A 26656-nucleotide genomic window follows, 5' to 3' on the forward strand; every position below is an offset into this window, starting at 1 on the left:
ATGTCCATGATGGTGTCCCTTTATCATCCCCAACTGAGTATCGCATGTTAGTGGGCTGTCTACAATAACTCACACTAACACGTCCGGACATCTCCTTTGCTGTCAATAATGTTGCTTAATACATGAGCAACCCCCTTTCGACTCACCTGATGGCCGTTAAACGCATTTTACGTTACATCAAAGGCACCATTAGTCAAGGCTTATTACTCTGCCCCCAGCCCACCTCCTCTCACATCTCCGCATTTTCAGACGCGGATTAGGCCGGGTGTGTTGACACACGCCGCTCCACCATCGATTACCTGATCTATCATGGGGCAAACTTAGTGTCCTGGTGTTCCAAGAAGCAACCAACTGTATCGCGTTCCAGCGCCAAATTTGAATATCGGGCCTTGTCTCATGCCTGTGTCGAAACCACCTGGCTCATCTACTTGCTCCATGAGCTTGGCGTTACCACTCAGTTCCCTGTCTATCTTCACTGTGATAATCTCAGTGCGACATACATGGCTGCCAACCCTGTTTTCCATGCTCGCACCCGTCACATCGAACTTGACTATCATTTCGTACATGAAAAGGTTGCTCTCGGCAACCACTAGGTTCGCTTTGTCCCCTCTGTTGATCAACCTGCCGACCTGTTGACGAAATGGTTGCTCAAAGTGTGCCACATCTTGCTACGATCCAAACTTGTTCATCCTGGGATGCCCAGTTTCCCGGGGGGGGGGGGGGGTGGGGGTGTTAATACAGAGTCCTCTCCGACTTCAACTTAGTTATAGGTTGCATGATTATCTTTACATTTTGTAATCATGATAGGACTTGTATTAGATGTTATACAGTCTTTGTATGACTCTCTGTAACGTCAGCATATCTTGTGTATTTATACCTGATTATGAGCAATGGAAAAACATAACTTCCATCAATATTATTATTCTATACTTACTGTGTTCTTCCTCTTATTATATATTTCTACAAACCTAATACAAATACCACTTGATTACTCTTTCTTCTTGTCATTTTCTAATCAATCAAGATGGGAAATTGGAACTTGAGATCTCTTCTAATATTGGGAAGACAAAGTCACTGGACATATTGTAAGAAATGTGAACTGAAATCATTACAAATCTTGATGTTCTTGTGTTCTAATTTCTAACTTCTATGTGTTTACTATGACAAACGGAATTGAAAAAAAAAAGGGTTTAGATTTCACCTCAAGGCTCGTAATTAAATACCTAAAAATTATGATGAGATTAACTAAAAGTACCGGTTGATTCAATTTATATTTATTTTTAGTTTTCTCAATTCGTGTCTTCTCACGTAACATTGGACGTAAAAACAAAATCAATCATTTCAATTAAATCCCCTTTTTGTAGAAAAAAAATAATTCCAATTAAATTGCGCCTAACGTAAGTACCACTTCCCATTCTCATTTGGTTTTGGTTTTGAGGCAATCACAATATATATCCAAGACAAATAACATAAATATTTACATATAAATCACTTACAAAATACACAAGTGGAAGATTGTCTTAATGAATACAACATTCTATTTCGACCTGCTGAATTTCGAATCCATACATTTTCATCTCCACAGATGGATTCGAGTAAAATATCAAAGAGGGAACGAATAAAACAAGAAGCAAAGGCCAAGCCACCATCTTCTTGTTCTTTCTTTTCACTAAGTCTTTCCCACTCCTTCCAATTCAAATTATGGAGTTTTAATGAAAATGGCCTAGCACTATTCATTCTTAACCAAAATGACGTTTTGTGTATGAAAATGCCCATAATGGGTCAAGTTTTTTTTATATATTTACTCTTATGCCATTAAAAGTGGTCTACAATGATGTTGACATTTATGTCTGGAAATACATTATTTTACTTGATGCTATTCAACTTATATTAATTTGCTGCCAGCTCTTCATGCTTTCATCATGTTGTCGATGTTGTGTAGCTCTTTTTCTGTCAAATTATTCCAGTACTGTTCATCGCCTTCTACTAGCTCTGCATCTCTTCCTCTATCTTCTTTCACCTTGTAATACATATCTTCTGTTTCTCCTTTGAAATTTTGAGGCTTCCAGTATGGCTGATGACGAGCTTTTGACTTTCTGTAAATATGCATTTTTTCTTGTTCTGCTACTAATATCATATCATACCTAAAATCTTCAAACTCATATAAGGCAAACATTTGGATCCCTCGAAATTTTAGAATATTGTTGTATGAAGGAGTTCATCTATGTAGAGAGATAGGGGATTGTCAAAAAGACTCTTCATTAATCATGGACATATGCCTAACTTTCTCCTTATGCATATGTACATACCAATTTAGAGGACTACTAATTAAACTTATACAAATTTCCTTCCACTTTTCTAGATAATCTTCTACCACTTTTATAAGTTTTTCAGGAAATAATTCTAGTTAGGAAACATGGTTAATGAATATTTTATCAAGATAGCCAAACTCTAATAGTAAGGTTGGGGTAACTTCTACCATATTATGCTTTTTCTAATGCTCATAACTAAAATGTCATGATCTAAAATCTCTCATATTAATCCTGGCCACAGCTATGCTAACCTCTGGTTTACAAATACAATTTTATGTACTATCACAAAGACATGGTGAATACATCTTTGTAATAAAATTCATCCCTGGTTTTGGATCAAAGATTGATTGATACAAAGCACATTGTAATTGTAATTGTAATTCTTTTATGAACTGTTATGCTCTGCTCAGGATTTCATTTTGCATGTCTGATGGCATTATTCTTAATTTCACTTTTGAAATTTCTTCTAATAAAATATCATCTAATATTAAATCTAAAGGTAAATTCCTAAGAAAACTTTCATGTTTTTCTTGTTTTTCTTTGTCACTCAGATACTGATGCTACTCATTATTTTGATGCTGCTCCATTTCGATGTCTTCTTCTAAGAGCTCAATCTTAATCTCTTCCATGGGCTCATTAGTCTTTTGTCTTATGGGTTCAATAACCTCTTTTTCTTTATTCTTATGCTGATCAGTTGTTTCCAAACCTATTTTCAATTTTCTTTTCAGGGTGTCATTTGTCTTTTGCTGCATTATAAGAGATTGGAGTTCTTGGTTCATTTCGGTAAACTTACTAAGTAATGACTTATGGTCTCTAGAAATGACCTAAAGGTTGTGCTCAATGGAATGAATATGATGCTGACTTTGATGGAAATTGAAATTAAAACTATCAAACTCCTATTCAAATGCTCTAATTAGTTTTTCACGACCTAACCTCATGTTTGACTGTTTGATTTGGATGTTCTAAAAATTATTTAAGAGAACATGTTGCTTATCAGAGAGTTTTGGTACCCTTGTCCTATACCTCAGAGTTGGATTTATGATTCCTTCAACAATGTTGCCATTAAAATTGAAAGTGGGTACTGGTGGTGATGTTGGTCTGCTTATGCTATTTTGGAATCCATTGAATGGTGGAGGTCTATGGTGCATCATTATGCTATTGAAAGGTGCTCTTCTGCCTTGTGATCTTGTGCTATTTGAGGATGATGGTCCATCATATTTCATTCTTGTTCAAAGAATTAATCTTGATAAGATATCAGCTAATGTATTGTCGTTACCTTTTATATGTTCAAAAATTGGTTTAAAACTATTTCCTGTAATTGAATCAACAAAATTAACCCATCTTCGGGCTGCCTGTTTATTAGCATGTATTTTGTTATAATGAGAAACTATATTTTGACAATATATTCTAATCATAAATACTTCATTATGTAAAAATAAAGAGAATACTTCAAGTGAGTTAATTATTCCTAAAATTCCTAAGTCTGTTGATAGTAATCTTGACTGTACATCACTAAATTTTCCTGATGAATATTTACAAACTTGTTCCTCAGACTTTGGTAAATCTTTATGCTTTTTCTGGTATAGTATATTTGCCCATCCTAATGATAAAGCATTTGTTTCAACTATTTTGTAACTATCATCTAATGGTAATATTAATGGCTTAAGTTGAATAATTTATTCTTTTATATTTTTAACTAATTTAATATCTTCATCATTAAAATATTTTTGTCTAGTTTTGCTAGTTTTACTGTGTAATACTGCTATTTTTCTTCCTAAATCAGGGATAAAATTTCTTGCATAATTTAACAATCCTAAAAATGCTTATAACTGTTTTTTGTCTTCTCACTTATCTAGAAATTCTAAGACCTTTTTAGCTATATGATCTTGTAATTGTATTGTACCTGACTTGATATACATTTCTAAAAATTCTATATCTTGCTTTTCTAATACTATTTTATTTTTGCTAATCACAATTCCATTATTGATAAATTCTTGTAAAATTATCTCTAAGTGCTTCCTATGTTCATTTCTATTTTTACTATGTACTAAAATATCATCTACATAAACACTGCAAAATTTCTCATATTTCTTGAAAATTTGGTCCATATTTCTTTGAAAGATTGATGGAGCATTTTTAAGTCCAAATGACATAACCAGCCACTCAAAATATCCTTCTTGACAAGTAAAAGCTGTCCACTCAATTGATTCTTCTGCTAATCGTATTTGCCAAAATCCTAATTTGCAATCAAATTTGCTAAAATATTTACTCTCTTGAATTTTATTTATGAGCCCATCCTTATTTGGTAACTTATAACTATCTTCGTATGTATTATCATTTAATCTCTTGTAATTATAAACTATTCTAGTCTTTCCTCTCTTTAATTCTAAATGTTTTCTCACAATAAATGTTGTCGATCTATATCTAGACTTGGAAGGTCTAATTACTTTTAAATTTAACAACTATTTTATTTGATGCTCAAACTCTTGTTTATCCAATAAACTACAAGGCATATCAGCTGTCTTAATGGTTAAATCTAGATTCATTATATCTAATTTTGTTAATATTTTATTTTTATTCCAATGCAACTGAGGGTCTTCCTCTATAATTCTAGTTTGTTCTGCTAATTTTAATAATTCTTCTAAACTCTTTGGTCTATCTAACTGTAATATTTCTATACGGGCTTTTTCTTCTAAAATCGGATATTCATGTTCAAATATTTATTCATCAAACTCTTCTATATTATTATGCTCATCATCTTCTTTTGAGTTTTCTAAATAATAACCATCTTGACTACTAAATTCTTTTATACTTATGCTTTTATATGTTTCTACAGTATTACTTTGGTCAATTATTGTAATATCTCTTTTGAAAAATGTTATGCTAGGATTTATAAATAAAAAACCTTGTAAACTTGTCAAAAAATTCAAACCTAAAATGAATGGATATGATTCTACTAGTGAAATAAATGTTAATGGTAAATTAAATTGTTGTTTTTCTACTTTAATAGACTCATTATTAATGCAATGTGTTAAGTAAACTGGTCTCTCATCAAATTGTGTTATTCTCACTGGTTTTGCTAATTTTTGTCTATATTTTTTTGGTACTAATTATTCTCTTATGACACTCTTTTTACTAGCTGTATCTATCATAACTGTTATTTGTGTCTTATGTTCTTTTGCTAATTCTATTTCACAATTTATGGTAATTAAGAAAGTATTTTTTGGGTTTTCTATACTATAAACAATGTTACCTAATATTTCAGTATTTTCTTGTGATTCTGTTGAATTAACTTCTAATAACCTATTACTATAACACTTTTCACATAATATTAAATATGTATTATAGTATTTATTTGCAACTAATTTACTACACTTATGATATTTTTCTGGCCAACCTAAATTAATGTATTTATATTCTTCTTCATGTTGTTCTTCTATGAACGCACACATATACTCTTCTAAATTGTTATTTGTGCTACTTGAATTTTCCGAGTCTAAATCTATCATATTTATATTTTCTATACTATAAATACTCTCATTATCACTCAAAGCATCTAAATTATATATTGACTCTATGTCTTCATCTTCTTCTAACTTAAACAACTCCATTAAATGTATTTTTTCTTTCAACTGTTTACCTAATTTTGGACATTTAGGTCTAATGTGTCCAGCTTCTCCACATGAATAACATTTACAACTACTCTTATCCTTTGGTGCTTTATATTTTCTAATCCAAGGTTTACGACTCTTTTTCCTAAATTGTTTTGGACTATATTTTCTATTCTTATATGTTCTTGAAGGTCTTATGCTGAAATTCTTATGTTGTTTGTATGGTTTGTATGATTTATATTTCTTTTTGTATGTTTTCTTATGCTTATTCTTCTTATGATAATCATACTGTTGCGGTAAATCTATATTTTTACAACTCATGTAAAATTGTTTCCTAATTTGTCTCTTAGCTTTTATTTGACTACACTATTGTCTAAGTATATCATATACATGTTGAATTCTAGGTCCTATTGCAATATCATTTTTCTTTGGGTAATTTTGCCATTCATTCCAAATCTTTTCACCTATTGGTCCTTTTGTTTTTGTCATATAAGTGTCTAATAAATTAATATCACTAATTCTACCTGTTCTTCTTATATATTTAAAGAAATTTGTAGTATATTCAGCTATATACTTCCATGTGGTCTACTTGTGCTCCTTTATTATAGTGCTCATTTGTTTGTCTCAAAAATTATTGATCAGTTCTACTTGCATGTCTTGAATTTGGATTTTCTACTCCTGATGTACTACTTTCTTTTGTTGGATTACATTCTACTTTGAATTCTGCTCTCAATTTTAATAAATTATTATATTCTTTTGGTCCTAAAATATGTTCTACTCCTATTTCTAAAATTAAAGTTTTCATCTCTTCATCGGAAATTCTATGTGGTCCTAAATCATGTCTTATATTTTTCTAAGTATTGTTCTTCATCTAAATGATTAATATCTTCTATGAGCTTATTTACAATATGATCAAAATTTTTCTCAACTAAATTAATATCTAAATTATTAAAAGTCATATGAATACTCTCATTTTCGATCTCGCTTTCAACCTTTTTTATTTTTTTCTAGTTGCTTGTAATTACTAAACATAATTGTTGCTTGACCTGTATTGGTTTCATATATTTGTACTTTATCTAGTTGTCTATTTTTTGCTACTTGTAAATTAGATAATGCCCATTGAGTTTCTTCTAAAAAGTTATTATCTACATATTTTGTTTCTATCATATTTACATGTTTACTACCAAATGTTTGAACTAAATTTTGAAATTCTAAATTAAACTTATGATTATATCTATCAGACACTTTACCAATATACATTAAGTTAATACACAAATTTTTATACTCTCCCTTCATATTATAATTTTTTGTTCTTATGCTTACTTTAATATATTTACTAAATTCGTTTATTGTTATAACATAATTAGGAATACAACCTATGACTGCTAAATTTGAACTTAAGTCTACTTCAACTGTTGCTATTGCTGCTTGTTAGTGATTATCCTAACTATCGTCATATATGTATACTAAAGTTTTTGTACCCACTTGTGCTCTGGTCAATCTTGCTATTCCAATTAATATTGTTTCTATATGAATTTGACTAAATTGTGATTTTCTCAAATGGGTAACTGCTTCCTTACTAATTAAATTAAGTGTAACTTCTTAATCAATACAACTAACTTCATGTTAACTGATGCTACTTACAATTCTACTTCTATTTTCAAATAAACCTAATTGGTACAAATTGTATTTATTTTTCTGTGTTCTCTCAAAACCTCTTCTAATAAATTCTTATGTTTCTTCTTCATTTGGATAAATATCTTCGGCTCTAACTACTTCTTTTTCTTTTTTCCTATAGAGTTCAATTTTCTGTTATCAAAAGGATTTAGCTTAGGTCTTCTATTATTATTTGCACTTAAAGTTAAATTTTCTAATTTATCTATCAAAGATGGTGGAAGTGATGGAGATGCGTTATGTAAAATTTGGTTTATTTCTACTATTTGTTCTTCAACTTGATCTAATTTTTCAGCCAAAGTTAAAACTAATTGAATAATTAAATTATTTTGCCTAATGGGAATATTACTACTGGCTACTTGTGTTGAAAAATCTGTTAAACCTATTGGTTATTTGTCTAACTTACTAATTTCTTTCAAAGCTTGTATATATTTTCTGTTAGTTCTAGAATCAGTCATTAAACTAATAATTTATCTATTTTATTATGCAACTTATTTATTTGTTCACTTAACTCTTTTTGCACTAATTGAATTTTTTGGACTTCTAATTTTAATTGCTCAACTACTTCTAATGATCTAAGTTCTACTTGCTTAGGTTTACTATCTATGAGGTCAACAAGCTCTTTTATCTCTCTTTTGCTAGGAAACTTTTGAATATTTTTATTATTATCTTCTAACTGAGATGTAATATAGTCTAAATTTTGTCTAATTGTTTTTATGGATTTTTTCTGAAAATACTCTAACAACTGATTTAACAAATGATTATGCTTATTATTTTCTAATTTTATATTTTTTGCTTGACTAATAATAAGATCTACAATACTATTGGCTAGAGGATTTTCTTCACTATGCAAAATATGATTATGTTTTCTCAATGGAAAATAACAAACTAAACTATTTTGGTCTAAGGTTTTTTTTTTTTTTTTTGAGGTTTACTAATTTCTAAATTAAAGTAATCTATCATAAACTACAGCTTATCTTTTTCTAAAGTTACTGTTAACTGATTTCTTAGAAACTCTCTTTCTTCTCTCAAGGTTTCTAAAACTTGATTTGTTGCTCTTTTTGCTTCTAAAACTTTATGCTGCACTTTTGTGTTATTATATTTACGAATAAATGAAGGATGTTCAAGATAACCACGATAAAACTTTTGCTTCTTCAAAGTCTTGCTAATTCTTTTAGATATGTATGCTAATCTTCTCTTTATGCTATTTATAGTTGGATGTCTGGGATAATAAATACCTTGTGGTTGTGGTTGACAAGGTCTATAAGGATAATAATATATGTTGTTCATACAAAATAAACAAGTGTGATATCAGTTGTATCAATGGCTTCCATCCTCAAGGTACTTTACTATTATAATTATACTATTAAAATGCTAAACCTGGCTCTGATACCATATTCGCAAAGCAGACCTGGTTAAATAGTCGGATGACCATTATAACAACTAGACATAAAACCTTGCACATGGAACTCAACATGTTTCAGCATGATAGCCACTCACAGTACAAGTATAAGGTCTAAAAGGCTACACTCAAAGTTATGAATGACTCAGAGGTACCCTGGTTAATGTCTAGTTATTTGTATGGCAAACATTCAACTATAACAGAGTGCTCGAACAAAGTATGACCGTCAGTTTAGTAGGTTAATAATATAACTACAATAGTGTTTCCCTGTTTTGGACTAGAAGTCTAATTAAACAAACACACTAAAAAAAGAAAAGAAAACTTACTTAAGGCTTGGAGATTGCTTGAATATGTACACTTGAACTTTTATTGATATATAGAATGTTTACAAAGAGAAGTGTTTACAAAGAAATGTTTACAAGGGATGCTAGGAAGATTTTTGGATGCTTGAGTGTATGAGGATTGAAGGATGTTGTGAGTATGGTGTGTCTCTGCAATGTTGTTTTCATGTGTTCTACATGGGAGGAAAAACTCCCTTATATACAAAAGCTAGTTCCTAAACAACAAAATAATTTTTCAATATTTACAATTTTTTGGACAACACACTGTTTCTGAAAGCTGACTAACTTGTCTTTGTTTTAATGAAGGTCATGTGAATCCATGTTGTCTTGGCTGCTCCAATGTTTGCCACCTTGATTTTAGCATTCCAATGTAATCTGAAGGTGTTAGTCTTCTTTTCTCTTCTTTTGGATGTATTCCTTGGTGAATTCATGTGAATTTTGCTGAATACTGAGCAATCTTGTACATATGTGGGAAGGATAGAATCGGCATTTTTGAAAATTTTTATCCTGATAATTAAAAAGAAAGTTTTTTGGGATTTTTGATTAGTTTTCCATTCAAATTAAATCCAAGACATTTCCTTTCTTGATTAAATAAATCAAATATAAATAAACCAAAAATAAGGCATTTTCCTTGCATTGATTTGATGCCCTACCCGCCGGTTTAAAACGGACCCCCCAATAACCCCAAGCCCAACAAACCAATCTGAAAATATATAAAAAGTTCCAATTTTCGTCTGAAAAATCTGGTTTCCGCCGACGATGGACACCGGCGGCAACTCTCTAGTGTCGGGTGCCGACGGAGTGAAGAGGAAGGTGAGCTATTTCTACGACCCAGAAGTGGGAAATTACTATTATGGGCAGGGACACCCGATGAAGCCCCACCGGATTCGGATGACCCACGCCCTCCTCGCGCACTATGGCCTCCTTCAGAACATGCAGGTCCTCAAACCCTACCCAGCCCGCGACCGCGACCTCTGCCGCTTCCACGCCGACGATTACGTGGCGTTCCTCCGGAACATCACCCCCGAAACGCAGCAGGACCAGCTGCGGCAGCTCAAGCGGTTCAATGTCGGCGAGGACTGCCCTGTCTTTGATGGGTTGTACTCGTTTTGCCAGACCTATGCTGGTGGGTCGGTCGGCGGCGCTGTGAAGCTCAACCATGGGATTTGTGATATTTCGATTAATTGGGCCGGTGGTTTGCACCATGCTAAGAAGTGTGAGGCTTCTGGGTTTTGCTATGTGAATGACATTGTTCTTGCAATTTTGGAACTTCTTAAGCAGCATGAGGTTAGTTAATTTGATTGCGTAGTGTTAAAGTTTTGAACTTTTTGATGTTTGGATTGTTCGGTTTGTTATGTTTTGTATGATCTCTGAATTGGGTTATCAAAAATGTTAATTGCATAGTTAAAGTCTGAACTTTTTGATGTTGGGTTTGTATTGTGCAATCTCTGAAATGGGTTACTGAAATTGTTAAAGTTTTGCCCGAACAGCGCGTTTTGTATGTGGACATTGATATCCACCATGGAGACGGTGTTGAGGAGGCATTTTACACGACGGACAGGGTCATGACGGTTTCATTTCACAAGTTTGGGGATTATTTTCCTGGCACGGGGGACATTCGTGATATTGGTTACGGGAAAGGGAAGTATTACTCCCTTAATGTTCCATTGGATGACGGGATTGATGATGAGAGCTACCATTACTTGTTCAAGCCCATCATTGGGAAGGTGATGGAAATTTTTAAGCCTGGGGCTGTGGTTCTCCAGTGTGGTGCTGATTCCTTATCTGGGGACAGGCTTGGGTGCTTCAATCTTTCCATCAAAGGCCATGCCGAGTGTGTTAGATATATGAGATCCTTCAATGTCCCGCTCTTGCTTCTAGGTGGCGGTGGCTATACCATTCGCAATGTTGCTCGCTGTTGGTGCTACGAGGTATACTTCTCATATTCTGTTCTACCTTTTAATGTTTCCAAAGTATTTCACTTATGATATAATTGTGCAAATATAGCATGATTTTTATTGCAAGTTATAATCTCTTTCCAGATAGCATGTTAATGTTTTGTGATTGCATAATACGACTATAGTGCCTGGCAGATGACTACTCTTTAATACACTGTTATAAATGGGAGATGCGTAGTTTCACAGCATCTGTATATGGTGCATCTAATTTTTGTTTAGTCTTGTGTCTTTGGAATTTGTTTGTTTTTGATATGTTGTTTGTAATACAGACAGGAGTAGCACTTGGAGCAGAAATTGAGGACAAAATGCCACAGCACGAGTATTATGAATATTTCGGTCCAGATTATACTCTTCATGTTGCCCCGAGTAATATGGAAAATAAGAATTCTCACATGTTACTAGAAGAAATACGGTCAAAGCTTCTTGAAAACCTCTCCAGTCTGCAGCATGCACCCAGTGTCCAGTTTCAGGAAAGACCTCCTGATACTGAGCTTCCGGAGGTATGTTTCTGCAACTAATCATTTTCTCAGCTAATTTATTTTTCCATCTTCTATATTCATCAAAACATAATAATCGTCTGACTGAAATTATTTCTTCTGATTTGACATGATACAGCTAAAGTGCATGAACTTTTCTTCTGTCTAAAGTCTAAATTAGTAACTTGTAATAGACAACTTCTTGTTCTCAAGATTTCTAATAACATAAGCTAACTGGTGCCCGCATTTACTCCAAAGCCACATTGTTCCTGAGCAGAAGATCCAAATTTTTGTCTTTTTCTTCCATTTATTTGCTATCAAGCTTACATTTTGACGTTCCTATGTTTTCCACTTCCTTCCTGTAATATGATAGTTCTTGTTCCATAACTGGTAGAATACTTGATGGAAGTTTCATAGACTTTTTTAATGAGTATAGTGATGATCCAAAGGGAAAAGTTGTGTATCTAAATAGCAGCAAAGCTCCAGTCTGACTTTTATTAATCTATGTATAAAGAATGTTGCTTGCTAGTTCAAATCTATCTAAATTAAGTTGTTATTTGTACTCAATATTTAACTTTGTTATATGGGCTTGTATTCAATGTTTTAATATTATTCTTTGTGAAATTCTTTCAGGAGAATGAGGAACAGGATGACCCAGACGAGAGGTGGGATCCAGATTCTGATATGGAGGTTGATGATGAACGGTACTTCAATTTATTCTCCTAATTTGCTCTCATTATCTAGCACTTTCGTCTTTGCAATTTACTATTTATGGTTTATACAGTAAGCCTTTACCAAGCAGAGTAAAGAAAGAGATCATTGAACCTGAAGTTAAAGATCCGGTATGTCACAAATCATCTCTCGAGCTCAACTTTTTTTTGGGTGTGGAATCATTTAGACTATAATTCACTGTATTTGGCTGCAAATTCATTTGTCTAGTCTTAAACACTACATCAACAACAAAGCCTTTTCCTACTAAGTGGGGTCAGCTATATTCTTAAACACTACTGCATTAAATTTCATGTATAGTAAAACTGTGCTCATTGTCTGATAAAGGACAAGTGGTTATATTGTTTGTCCATGGCAAAAAAACAGAAACATATTGACGAAAGGCTAAAAGATGAAAGTTACTGGAAAAACAAAATCTCTTATGTACACAAGTTAAATAGTCCCCCTGGAGTTTACTGTTTCATTCGTTTAGATGATGGCATGATGCAATGAACCAACTCAATATGCACCATTCTTGACGGCTCCAACCATAAACTTACTAACACCTGGATTTGACTAGAATCTATTCAAACCATCCAAATCATATATAAAGAGGAAGCTTGTCTCTTCATAGTGTTCTGTTGCTCCCCTGTTATCCTGTCTCTTGTTTATTGTTACGTGAAGCCTACATTGGTGATTAGTAATGTTCCCCTTCTTTCTTATGAGAATATAATGTTGCCAGCTATGGTATCTACTGCTGTTTATGATTATATGTTTATATCCTGCACGTAGCATTACTTTCTTACGATGTGCTCATTTCCTTTGCTGTGCTGCATTTTAAAACTTACATAAACATGGATGATAACCTATTTGTTATGTTTATTTGCCTCAACATTATCTAATTCTGGTTGTTGTGGCACACTGGAGATCCAGAAAGGGACCTCGGAGAACGCTAGAAGCTCAGGCTATGATCCAGCAGTAGATGAGATAACAACAGGCGCAAAGGTGAAATTAACACATGAGTCCATTAGAATCAGGTTCCTCTTTCATAAGAAAACCATCCCACTAATAGTTTTCTGACATTGATATTTGCAGGCTTTGGATATGGGATCTGGATCAGTGGATGAACCACCAACTGTGAAAGTTGAACAAGACACTATGAATAAGCCTGCAGACCAGATATAAACGTTATCACAATCAAATTTATTTAGGGTAACTTGATCACAAGCAAAGTCATTCAAACTTAAGCGTCCTTCGATTTGTGAAGTTGGTAATTTATCTGAGCAGTAGCATTTCATGTATCTTAGCATTTCTTGTATTTGTAAGAATTCAACGCTTGTTTAAACTATCATGGATAAGTACCCAAATTTGGCCTCTTGTACATGTTTTTTTCTTCACTGTTTTGAACTATTAAAAGTTAAATAGGAAGGCATGGAACTGTCATTATACTGTTGTATCCCAAAACCGGATTCTTTGGTCGGAACCCTAAAACCATGCTTATTTCAAGAATCGTAAGTTCAATCGGTAGTCCACTGCCCCGGAATTTGGTGCTCCAAAATCCAATTTTCCTCTTTCATTTGGGAAGAAATGGGATTAGAAATTTAGGATGTCGTATGATGTTCATAGAGGAAGCATTTATTACTAGACTCAAACCCGCATTATCCTGAATGATTGGGCATAGGTGACTGATGTTTTTGAAAAGTTTGGATGTCAGAAACTAGGATTATAATCTGCTTAACTCATTTCTTTACTCAAACGAATTTTCATTTTTCATTAACAAACGATAACCACTTGAAGATATCCCATTTGCAGTAGGGGAAAGCACTTCAGGTTGTTGAATGCTACTATTGTTTCCCTGTTTGAGTTTCTTCGTCTTCCCGATAACTTTTCTCCTCGTCTGTCCAGATGTAATCCACGAAGATAACCCCACAGCTCCAAGTAGTGGCAGCACAGTACGATAATCTTGTTTCAATTCAAAAAGCAACAGACTCCTGCAAGACTAGCACCCATTCCAACCTGAAAATGGACTCTCTCTGAGTGTCAACTCCATCCAGATTTTGGGATACCTTCAGAATTTAGCAGGCAAATACCAGAAAGAGAAATAATATATTCACCGAGAAAAGTTCGGACTTTTCAAGTTTACCATGGAGAATGATATTATGTACACTCCATGTCAATTGTCAAAAGACCATTCGACACTTTAGAACTAAGACAATTGCAGGAAACACATTCTACTTCTAAAAAGAAAGGTATTTGCCCCTGAAGGTAATGGCTATAGGTTTCTGGATAATAGCATTCAATTTTGAAGGTAAACTATCTTGCCAGATATCAAGTATACTAGTTGAACATTACCAGACCGTATACTTGCGGTGATGGTACTTCCAATATGGAAAAGATGAAGTATAGGATTGGACTAAGAACTGCAGAACTGATGAATTTTCCGTATGCCATTCCTGTTGCTGCACCAGTAAAAAGTGATGGAGCATAGTAGCCTCCAACTAATCCAGAGGCTCGACACAATGAGGTTGCACCTATCTTGACCACTACCAACTGAAGAAACTGATCAGCTTAGAGGCCTTTCTCAAGTGGTCGAGATTCCAGCAAAATGTCAACATCTCGAAACCCCGATAAAGAATTTCAGGATACGCCAATGCCATCAGCCCAATAGCCAAGCCACCCACGATAGGGAAAAAAAAAATTTGGTAGGCCAACGGTCTTGTGAAGATTGTCAACAAATACCAACAGGTGAGCGGAAGTCATAGTATGGGACCTTAAAGGCTGGTTCAGAAATAAAGACCAGCTTCTGAAACTACAGAAGCTATCACAGCACTAAGTATGACCATAGAAGTGGTATTCACAAGTGAAATGAATGAGGAATTAGGTGGTGATGGAACTCTACGGGAAAGAAACAACCGGAAACAGCAGCATTAAACCCTGTCAAAACAGAACAACAATTACAATGAGGGCATACATGTATTGATAACGGCAGCATAGATATACACAAAACTGAATACCAACCAGAAGCAATTCCAGCAGCCACATAAGAGAGCTTTCTTTGTGGACTTTTATCAAACACAGCACCAATACCCTTGGCTATAGAAGTTCCAATCTCAACGCTAGGACCTCAGGACCTAACGAGTTCCCAGTCCCAAGTGTGACACAAGCAGCACTTGCCTTGACAAAAGGACACAATGCTGCCTTGAAACCATCAAAACCCGAAATAGGCACTCCCATTTCCACTAGTAAATTCTCTCCTTTTTCTCCTCCTTGCTCATTGCCATTGTTATATTGTGAACCATCCTCAAAAGCATCTCAAAACAAGTTTATTATGGCAACAATCAAACTGTTAAAGGGTAATAGAGGATCACCATATCACAGTGCACTCAAGGCACCAGATTAGTGCTTACCATAATGGTTAAGTAATTGGTAGATAAGACTGTTATGTAAGATTGGTGACTAGGCAATAGACATTTATATGTCTATATCCTTTTGAATAGTGCATTGTGAAAGTTAAGGAGAATCATTCTTCACATATTCAATCTCTCTCTCTCTAAATCTCTTGATTACTGCAAGATATTAGACTTCTACACAACCCTCCAGAAGCTGGAACCAGAATCACCTGCTTCTACGTATCTCCCATGTACTCCTTTCTCAGCCATGAAGCTCCCCGTTGCCGCATCCCACCCCAGAACACGTCACGTATCTCATGAACCTTCCCATTCATGTCAAAATCTCAGAAAAAGCTCAAAACTTTATGTATAAGCAAGCAAGAAAAAAGCAAAGAAAAAATGGGTAATGAGTGACGGAAACTGAGGTTCCCACCCAAACTGGAAATGGGGCAGTAGCCCCGACTCCTTATAAGTTAATGCAAGGTTCCTTAACTTTCCGATGCGGTACAGTTTTTCATAACCTCACGCGCCCCTCACATGTTGCAGGACTCAAGCCAAACAGATGGACAACACACATCCTAATGCATCTCATGAACATTTACAATTTGTGTAAAATTTCAGATAAAAGCTCAAAACTTTGCAAACAAGCAAGCAAGAAAAGGAAAAATGGACAATTGAGTTATGGATAAAAATCAAACATACAGAGTAGTTGAAGAGGACGACGCCGATTCCGGTGAGCAGACCCACCAAGCTCGACGACAGCACTATCGTCCAGTTCCCTCGGCCACGGCCTTGTGCTCTGTTTTCATCTTCCCCTTCTTCTTGTTCTTCTGCTTTGTCATCGTCATCGTCATCGTTTTGTTGTTTTTGTTGCTGGGTTTGTTGGTTTTGAGGGAGGGAGAAAGGAGGTCTGAGAGTCAGATCTCTGCCATCTTCATCTTTTCCTTCTTGTACCCAGCACTGGCATTTTTGGTGTTGATTGTTCTAGTTTGGGTGTTTGATGTGGGAGAGAATAGGAGGAGGGTTTTTGCCGGCGGTGATGAAGACGGAGGAGGTGGAGAGGCCAGGGGACATAAATGGCGGTGGAAGTGGGCGTTGGGGAAGCGCCGTATGCAGTCCAGGCCTCCCATTAGCTGCTACACCAGCTAATGGATAAATGTCTGACAAAATAATTAAGTAATATTCATATTAATATAAAATAATAATACCCTAATTTCCTTTTCTTTTCATATTATCCAAATCAAGAGTTATCTTTTAATAGTAACTTATTAAATATATCTCAAAAAAAAAAAAAATAGTAACTTATTAAATATAGTCCATGATTGGAAAACAGCACTTGGTGTATTAGATCGTGTTTTCGGTATACTAAAAAATACTCAACTTTATTATTTATCTTTTAACACCATATATCCTATTAGAATATAAGTTATGTTTGTATTCATAGTCTACCGTTTACGCACACGTGAGCAACTGTTCTTAATATTTGCAAATAAGAAGGTGCAACTATTTATACTAAAAAATAGTTAGGAGCACATAAATTGACATGTACTTGATAAAATTCGAGAAATTCGTCTCAGTGATTGAGACATTTTTGCTATAACTGAGAACAAAAGAAGCTCCCACAACGAAGTTGACCATTTCAATCTAGAGTGGCCGACAACATACGCCAAACTAATATATACACTTACAAAAAATGGAAACCAGACAAGGTTGTAGCTCCAATTAAGAATGCATTACATTATGTGTCAATGTTTACTAATTACGTCAATTATTAGGCCCGTTCCTTGATTTTGATATGAAACATAGTACTACTTCAAAGATCCCCAATGTTTTATTTAATAGACCTTTCCATGCACATCATGTAATGCAAGAAGTTTCAGGGACTAATTAAATGGCAAAAATGAGGTGATCACAAAAGGGATCAATCAAAATGCCTTAATTGTACCAACTAATGAAGTTATTTGAAGGGTTTATAATCATATTTAGAATGCTAATCATTGATCGTGCCCTTAAAGAAAAAGAAGACGTGAAACCGATGAAACGTGAACACAAAACCGTTGTGGACATGAGCTGCTTGTTGGCCATGATAAGAGTAGTTAATATGTATGGGTGTGTATAGATTATCAATTAGGTTTCTTCTTTAGACGGATTTACAGAACGATGTTCAAATGTACATCTGCGATTTACAGTCTCACAATGTAACATAGCAAATATCCGACAAACAAATGACTTTGATTTCTAAATTGTAGCGTTCTTCTCAATCTCGCATGAATTTGCACCTTTCTATACGTGCACCTTCTCAATCTCGCATTAAATTGTAGCTTCCTTCTCAATCTCGCATTAAGTCGACAAATCGAAAACATAAACTTGCAAACCAACTCGATTTCTAAATGGTAGTACCTAATGGGCCGGGCTCATTAGGACCAGTGGTAATTTTGAAATATAACACAAAAACAGCACCATTTTTGTCACAAAAAATCAAAACGAAAAATCATCGTTTTTCTACCCCAAACTGCCGGCATCGCTCAGTGTCTCCGTCGTCTTTTGATTTTCCTCCGAATCGGAGAAGAAGGGCAACCAAATCATGGTCCTCCGAATTCGTGGTTTTCTGATTCTTCCGGGCGCTCCTTACGCGTACTGCAGCCTGAGCGCGCGACGCTCTCGATTGATTCCGTGGTCTGATCTCCCGCGAATCGCAATCCGACGGTGGTGATGGCATCGCTGCAGAACCAATCGGCAAATGTGGATCTCTTTGATGCGTATTTCCGACGGGCCGATTTGGACCGCGATGGCCGGATTAGTGGCAATGAAGCCGTCGTTTTCTTCCAGGGCTCTGGTCACCCAAACAGGTCCTTGCTCAGGTACTCTCTCTCTCTCTCTCTATATATATATATATGTATGTATGTATGTACATGCATGTGTGTATATGTATAATTGGATGTGTGTGTATGATTATATTTGTGTTCCGAATCAGATTGATTTTGAATTTGTAGTCTAATTGTAGTTGAAGTGGTAAATGTGTAGTCTAATTGTAGCTTAATTCTCTTATCTAAGCTGTGTTTTTTATTTCGTGTTAGTATAAATGCGGAATTGATGTTCAAATGGTAGAAAATAAGTAGATGAAAAATTTATACTACAGTTAGTGAGGTTGAGAGAGTTATGTTATCAGTTCATTAATATACCTTCTGGTGTATCCGTTCGACCTGAGGGGGTAAGCAGACTTTAGAAATTGTGCAGTAGTGAAAACCTGCAGTATAAGATGACTATGGAGTAGTTAGGATTGTCGCATACAAGGGAAATGTTCTTGGGTCAAGATCATATCGACAAATAGGTTCTTAAAGCTGTATACTTGTTTTGCTGAAGGAATTTCCATATAAAATGATAACCAGGGCATATTATGTTAAATATCGATTATATGAATGCACTCTCTCATTAGCTTGAATTGCTGAACATAACAGGCTCAATCAATCATATTTTTCTGCGAGATGCTTTACTGCTGGATGTTCATTCTTTGCATGATGTGTTCGTATTTTGATGTAAAAACTTACAGATGCCATAGATATTTTGTAGATATAAAATTTAATTTGTGATTGGGAGTAATCTTTTGCTGGCCAATTGACATACGAACATCCATAAATATATACTATTAAATTGAGTCATGTCTAAATGTGCAGTCTAGATTGATAGAATGACTACCCATCATGCCGCATTATCTTTGATGGAGCGGTTTAGGGAGGGACGCCCTCTTCCAGCAGTGCTACCAAGCAATTTTATGTTTGCTAAATCCAATATTTTTGAACCTGCAAATAATTACTCCAATGCTGGCAATGTAGCCTGGAGACCTGCTTCTGGTATTCATCCATAAAACAAATCACTTTTATATTTTGAAACATGTCTTTCTTCGTTGGAGAATAGTTTCTTATTTTTCACTTTAAAAGGCTTTCAACAACAGCAACTGATGCCTGGTCTTGGTGCTCGGCACATGGCACCCCTAGCTGGAGGAAAGCCACCGAAGACAGTTGCTCCTTCTCATGCTGAGGAAAAGCAGCAGGCCAATTAGTGGAAACCCAGAGTACTGGAATTGGAGAAACATCTTGTAGATCAACTGAGTACAGAGGAGGTTAACTCACTGAACTCAAAGTTTAAAGAAGCAACTGAAGCTGATAAAAAGGTACTTAGAACTTTAATGTTTCCCCAATTTTCTCATCTTGAGCAGCAAAGTTATGTGTGCATGTTACTTCATGGTAAGTGTCAAATCATAACAAATATCCCAGAGACTTGGGGAAAGAAATCTTGGATGCTAAATAATTCCGGGTCAAAATGCAGTTCAGCCATCGAACTTGTAATGTATCTTTTGTATTTCATTTCTTTGTGTATGCATCTCGTTTTTTCTTCATTCTTTTCTTCCTTTAGCTTGTAGCACGACGTATAATTTTTCTCCTTAATTTTGGAAAGTTCCTAGTCCTATTGAAGCAAAGAGCCCTATAGTTTTATCGTTGTTACAAATTTGATGATTGTATAATTAAACTGGGGTTGTGCCTTTCTTTTTTCAGCCTTAATACTCTGTAATTTTTTACCCTCTCTAATAAAATTTGTTTCGCTGATCTTTGTTTGGTGCAAACAAGAACACTGAGTTTTGCCGGTGTTAGTCCAATCGGGCCGTTCATATTTTTGGCTCATTGCAGTTCAGCCATTGAACAATCGCATATTTTTGTCGTGTTGAATGTTCAAACTATCGTGCTTGGTTGTGAGATTTTTACTTTGCCCTGGCATGGTGTGTTAATTAATGTCTATGGTTATGATATAAAGGTTAATCAAGTTTTAAAGATAACAAATAGGCTATTATACACTTCCATAACTAGCGCTTTATTATGTATAAAGCATAAACAATACCAAAATAATAAAGCCCTTGCCTAGTTGTTGTCTTATTTCTTGGTCAGACAAGTGAGCTATCAAAGTACAAATTTGCCTTAAAAAGTTTTTCCTAATCACTGTCATTTGCTTCAGACTCATCACTTGATCCACCACCTTTGGAATCATCATCTTGTCTTGTTTCTTCTTCTACTTTTGGTCCCCTCGACTTGAACACATGACCAAATTTGAATTTCTCAGCATCTTCCGCATACAATGGGCATATACCACAGCTTTCCACCTTCATTTTGGAAGCAGAATTTCCAGGTTCCAGGTAGAAGACAACAGAGGCCTCTTTGGCAAGTTTGTAAACATCAGGGGAGCAGTTTTTTCCTACCTCTTCACTTCTAAAGGCCTCATTCCACACATGCACGTGATGTTGGTAGTTGGAGCTGTTGCCTGGGATAATGTACTTAGAACTGAACAGTTCATGGCTTTCACCCATGAATTTGACAATGAAATTAGCTCTTACACTCCAGACATCACAAGAAACAACAGAGAGAGCGAAACCAAATAAACCTGTTCGAAACCAATCTGGACAAAGCTCGATGTCTACTGAAGATCCCTCATTTTGATAGCTGAACCAATTTGGAATTTCTTTTCCTGGACAAATAATGTTAATATGAGGCCAGGGATTATGAGGCAAGCAATAGTCCTTTAATGGCGCAACAGTTGCCATTCGCATAATTGCAATCTGTGCTTCATCCATTATGTTGCTCCTTGAATTATCATCCAATTTTGGGCAATTAGTAAAAACCTTGAAACAATGAGGTTTATCCCAACCTTGTGTGAGTGCTGTCCTTGAACTTGACACTATCTTCAGCGACGTGCAGGCTTGAGCGTGAACATCACATAGCGCTGGGAGCTCTGGTATAGATTGAAGCTGACCGCACCCGCCTAAGTCGAGCATAGACAACCGAGAAGCTTGTTTGATGCTTGCTGGTATTTCCAATATACCGCTGTCGCTGAGTTCTAGTTCTTCTAAAGAGCGAAAACAGAGAGTGGAAGGCAATTTTTCAAGTCTCCGACAGCCATTAAATTTGAGACGTTTAAGATTGGTTAAACTGGAGATACTTGTTGGGAAATCCTTAAGTTGCCTGCACCTACTAAGGTTTAAATCTTGAAGCCTATTTAGATTTCCAATTGACGAAGGAAGCATTTCGAAAGCTGTGCCTTCCAAACAAAGAGACACCAAATGTTCCATTGGCTTCAAGATTTCAGGGAATTTGGAAAATCTAAGGCACCCGGTGAGATCAATACTCTCAAGATATTTCAAGTTACAGATTGATGAGGGTAGCTCTGTAACTGCTGTGTAAAATAAACTTAAGGACTTCAAATGTTCCATTGGCTTCAAGATTTCAGGGAATTTGGAAAATCTAGAGCAGCTGGTGAGATCAAGACTCTCAAGATATTTCAACTTACAGATTGATGAGGGTAGCTCTGTAACTTTTGTATCAATTAAACTTAAGGACTTCAAATGTTCCATTGGCTCCCAAATCTCTGGGAGATTTTCAACGTTAGAGCACCCATCGAGATCAAGGTTCTCGAGATTTTTCAACTTACACCTGCTGCTTGGAAGTTTCTTAAGGTCTTCGCAATGCTTTAAATTCAAGTAAGAAATATTTTCGTTAGACCAAACTGATTCAGGCAACTCCTTTATACCAGTGCATTCTAAATTTAAGTATTGAATACTTCCCGGCATCTTTGGAAGATACTTGAGACTCTTGCAGTACTCCAGATTAAGATGAATAAGCTTGTCAAGATGTTGAAAATACGAAGGAATTTCAACCAAACTTGTACAGCCCCCGAGATTTATCTTCACAATTTCTAGACTCCCAGAAAAACTTTTCAACTTACACCTGCTGCTTGGAAGTTTCTTAAGGTCTTTGCAATCACTTATATTCAAGTAAGAAATATTTTCGTTAGACCAAACTGATTCAGGCACCTCCTTTATACCAGTGCATTCTAAATCTAAGTATTGAATACTTCCTGGCATCTTTGGAAGATACTTGAGACTCCTGCAGTACCCCAGATTAAGATGAATAAGCTTGTCAAGATGTTGAAAATACAAAGGAATTTCAACCAAACTGTCACAGCCCCAGAGATTTATCTTCACAATTTCTAGACTCCTAGAGAGATTTGGAACTTTAATTAGATCCTTAGAGAATGACAGATCGATAACTTGTAAGTTGACAAGTATCTGCAACAAATGAAATAGAAATATAAAGAATTAATATAATTTCTACACTTGATTTTATACAAGAATTAAAATAGGCATATAATATAATATACCTGCGCTTCTTTCCAAAGCTCCTTAACTCCGCTATGTGACATATGAAGCTCAACTAGATTTTCCGGAGAAAATTTTGACGGTAAAGATTCCAATTGATATCCCCACCACTCAAGATAACGAAGAGAATCGGGAAGGTCTAGAGAATAGGGAGGGCCTAGAAAACTGCATTGTACAATTAGCATTTCTAGGTTAGACATCTTTTTGAAGTCTACATGTTTCAATGATCGCTTTTCAATGTAAGGCCAATAAACCTTTATGACTTCAACATTTGGAGTTTCCTGAGAATAAGAAGAAAGTTTAAATGTGAATATATATGTTTTCAACATGTTAAAATGTAACGCACATTTGGAACAAAGAGTATTTGCGATGGTAATCATGTACAAGTGTCTTAGTCTAGTCAAATATCCAACATAATTGTATTCTCCTCTACTTGTCTAAGTAAACAAACATTTGTCAATATTCCAAACACTTCCTAACATAATAAATATTCAATCAAATTCATCTTTTAACAATCTCACTTCTTTATTATAAATTAGTTTTACTTTGTTGTGTTATCATCTCAAGTTTGTAATTTTTATTTTCTAAAGAAAAGAAAAAAAAATTGAATACATTTGGCTCTTACCATATTACTGCTCAATACACGATAGACATCCCCATCATTGAACAACCTACTCCGTTTACCGGGATCTTTATTACCTTGTTCTTGAACAATTTTCCCACCCATTTCTTGTAGCAAATCGTGCATCACTATGGTTTCCCTTCCCATTTCTTGTGGAAAATCGTCCATCTCTAGGACCACCGGTATGGTTTCCAGTTCTGAATCAATTGATATGAGAGACATATCTTTGAGAATTCTAATTCCATCTGTCGCAAAGAATCCACGAGCATCTAACATCTGTTTTACCTCAACCAGAGACTGCCCTGTATGAAAACATGCTATATCCAGAAATATCTCCTTCTCATTTTCTCCCAATCTATCATAACTTATTCTCAACACTTCCTGAATATCTTCACTGGGAAATCGTTTCAATTTGTTGAACACATCTTCCCATTCTTCTTTGCTCTTGCAATTGAAGAACAAGGACCCTAGAACTGTAAGAGCTAAAGGAAGGCCTTTGGCATAAGCCACCGCCTTTTCTGCCAACTCCTTACAATCTATTATACGCGTACTGTTATTCTTGAAAGCACGCGAACAGAAGAGCTGAAGAGCGTCATCCGGTTTTAGTACCTCAACCTCATAGATATCATTCTCTTCAACAGTTTGCCCAAGTGTGCCCCTATCTCTAGTTGTGATAAGGATTCTACTTCCAGTGCCATACCGAAGACGATCTCCAGCTAAACGTTCTATTTGCATTGATCTACTCACATCATCAAGAACAATGAGAACCTTTGTGCGGCTGAGCCTTTTTCGAACACTAGTTGATCCCATGGATAGACCTTCTTCCTTTAATATCTCCTTAAGAAGTGTTGTTTCCAAGTGATCTAGTCCACCTGCTTTTTCTGAGTTCTCCCTAACATTCTTAACAAAACAAGAAGCTTCGAATTTAGAAGAGAGTTTGTGAAATATAGTTTCAGCAAGGGTGGTCTTGCCGATACCACCCATGCCCCAAATACCGACAGTGATGCAAGCATCCGATGAATGAATGCCTAATAGCGATTCGACCTGCTTAATGCGGCTTTCAATTCCAACAAAGCCCTTTAAATCGCAGGATGATGCACGACACAATTTGGTCCAAATATCTTCAACAACTTTCTTAACTAAATCAGCATCCGTCCTGGCATATATACGTAGGAAAGTAATAGTTAGTCTTAAATGTTCATACCTTACAAAATCTTAGCACAATAAAATCATCACAAGTTCAAAGAAAATTTATAATTTTATACTAGTTAAAAGAATTAGTTAGTTACCCATAATTTTTTGAATCAAAACCAGATATATCTGCTGCCTTCGTCAAAGCATCCCTCCACTTGTGCACCTTGTCGATACTGTTCTGGAAACGTTGCTCAAGTTGAGCAAATGCAACCTCATAACTCCCCCGTTGTTTTCGTACATCCGATGGAAGGGTGTCGTAAAAAATGGGTATAACAAACTGGCCATGTTTTTCCTTGCATGCTAGGATACGCACAAGCTCATCCAAACACCACGTGGAAGAAGCGTAGTCTTTCGAGAAAATGATCACCGAAAGCTCTGATTCCTTGATTGCTTGGAGAAGGGCAGGTGCGATTTCATCTCCTCTCTTAAGCTTGTCATCAATATAAGTTGTGATTTTTTTCTCAAGTAAGGCAGCGTGGAGGTGGCTGGTGAAAGTACGGCGGGTGTCCTCACCTCTGAAACTAATAAACACATCGTACTTTTTGGTATCATCAGCATCAGCAGTGGATGAAGAAGAAGAAGCGATATCCACAACATCTAGTTTTCAGATCCAGCAAAAAGATGTAGTTGCAGAGAGATTATTGTTAATTAAAGAGAAATAATATTATTACGTTGCACCGAATTAAGGAGAATTTACTTAGAATTGGCTTTTGACTACATGCACAAAGTTTCAATGAGTGAGAGATGAACGAAATAGGCACATATTTTCTTTAAAAAAAACTATAATTTAAAGAAAGATACTCATATATTTGCAATGTTAATTGAAAACCATAAAATGATATAAGTGTAAACCTTGTCTCCTTGCTTTGCTCCCCTCACAATCAGTATCATCATCGTCACCTGATCGATTCCTGCAAGTGAAGTTTTGGTTATGTTTCGTATAGTCAATAAACATAAATCAGATTATTATGCATACCAAAAAACACCACAGAAAAAGGATGCAAAAAATCAACTTGAGACCTTTTTCTTCTGTTCTCTTCCTTGTTTTCTATTTCCATTGGCGCTTTCTCTGTCAATCTTTTGTAATGAAGCTTTTCAGAACCTCTGTTAAGAGAACCGTTTAATCCAAACGTCAAGAGGAAGACAATTGATCAAGATGCAAACAAAACAAAGTGACATCCGGTGACAGGTCACTAGCAAAGAAATTAACAGCAGACATAACAAAAATTAATTAGCAATTTAAATGCCAGCACAACATAACACCAAAACTTATTAATTAAAAATAAATGACAAAAAATACAGTAAGAGCCTCAAACAGTATCAATAAACACCGACCAACCTCTGACGAGTTACCAATTTGACAAGGGCTTGTTTATTTTCTCCACCTTCAAAATAATATCCAAAACAATTACTTTTTTGTATCAGCAGCGAATGAAGAAGAAGAAGAAGAAACCATATCCATAACCTCTAGTTTTCAGATCCAGAAGTAGTTGTGCAGAGAGATTAATTGTGAATAGAGTAGAAAGAGGGACTGGTTCAAAATTTAGGAGGATCCAATAAAGCAAAGCAAGAGAGAGAGGGTAGTCAAGAATTGAGGAGGATCTAATGAAACGAGAGGAGAAGGGAAGACTAGTTTCGAATTTTACTTGAATTGCATTTGAGTAAATGCACGAAGTTTCAAATGCTCTTCCGGAAAAGCGATTAGTAAGAGATGAAAAGTTGCAAAAGCATAAAAAAGGGCACATGGGATGGGGCCTCTCTTTACGCG

At 35.4% G+C, this 26656-nt stretch overlaps 2 protein-coding genes, 1 long non-coding RNA gene and 1 pseudogene across 6 annotated transcripts in view; 2 read left to right on the top strand and 2 right to left on the bottom strand.

Annotated features, from left to right (window-relative positions):
- The first annotated feature begins 9966 nt into the window (after positions 1–9966).
- The window catches only part of LOC103949529 (histone deacetylase 19), a 102435-nt gene continuing 85745 nt past the window's right edge, over positions 9967–26656 (top strand). Inside the window, exons 1-7 of one of the 4 annotated variants that reach the window (XM_048566160.1) lie at positions 9970–10627; positions 10831–11271; positions 11568–11798; positions 12408–12478; positions 12559–12616; positions 13410–13487; positions 13578–13859. In XM_048566160.1, coding sequence (XP_048422117.1) covers positions 10100–10627; positions 10831–11271; positions 11568–11798; positions 12408–12478; positions 12559–12616; positions 13410–13487; positions 13578–13667 — 1497 coding nt within the window. In that variant the 5' untranslated portion in view covers positions 9970–10099 and the 3' untranslated portion in view covers positions 13668–13859. Of the gene's footprint in view, positions 10628–10830; positions 11272–11567; positions 11799–12407; positions 12479–12558; positions 12617–13409; positions 13488–13577; positions 13860–26656 lie in introns of those variants that run through there. The other 3 variants (XM_048566168.1, XM_048566170.1, XM_048566174.1) reach the window with 3 other exon arrangements.
- LOC125468227 lies at positions 14206–17034 on the bottom strand (annotated as a pseudogene).
- LOC125469172 lies at positions 18327–20477 on the top strand. The gene is made up of 3 exons (XR_007251529.1): positions 18327–18732; positions 19546–19722; positions 19810–20477. It is a non-coding gene; the product is annotated as an uncharacterized LOC125469172 (long non-coding RNA).
- On the bottom strand, positions 20676–26590 carry LOC103949495 (disease resistance protein RPV1-like). The gene is made up of 8 exons (XM_048566148.1): positions 26288–26590; positions 26228–26257; positions 25909–25992; positions 25741–25799; positions 24984–25485; positions 23698–24850; positions 23075–23353; positions 20676–22982 (listed from the first exon to the last, which is right to left on the bottom strand). Exons 3-8 carry the CDS (start codon positions 25944–25946, stop codon positions 20856–20858), a joined length of 4158 nt encoding a protein of 1385 aa, XP_048422105.1. The 5' UTR covers positions 25947–25992; positions 26228–26257; positions 26288–26590; the 3' UTR covers positions 20676–20855.

This window comes from the organism of the source record quoted next, unplaced genomic scaffold (genome assembly GCF_019419815.1).
Source record: "Pyrus x bretschneideri cultivar Hongxiangsu unplaced genomic scaffold, Pyrus_bretschneideri_v1 Contig10, whole genome shotgun sequence".
Classification (NCBI taxonomy): domain Eukaryota; kingdom Viridiplantae; phylum Streptophyta; class Magnoliopsida; order Rosales; family Rosaceae; genus Pyrus; species Pyrus x bretschneideri.

Excerpts from the sequence above, each read along its gene's own strand:
- LOC103949495 (XM_048566148.1), bottom strand. The coding sequence starts at position 25,946 with ATGGAAATAGAAAACAAGGAAGAGAACAGAAGAAAAAG. Across the intron at positions 23,354-23,697 it reads GTGTATTGAGCAGTAATATG|GAAACTCCAAATGTTGAAGT; the intron begins GTAAGAGCCAAA and ends TCTTATTCTCAG. Across the intron at positions 22,983-23,074 it reads AGCTTTGGAAAGAAGCGCAG|ATACTTGTCAACTTACAAGT; the intron begins GTATATTATATT and ends CATTTGTTGCAG.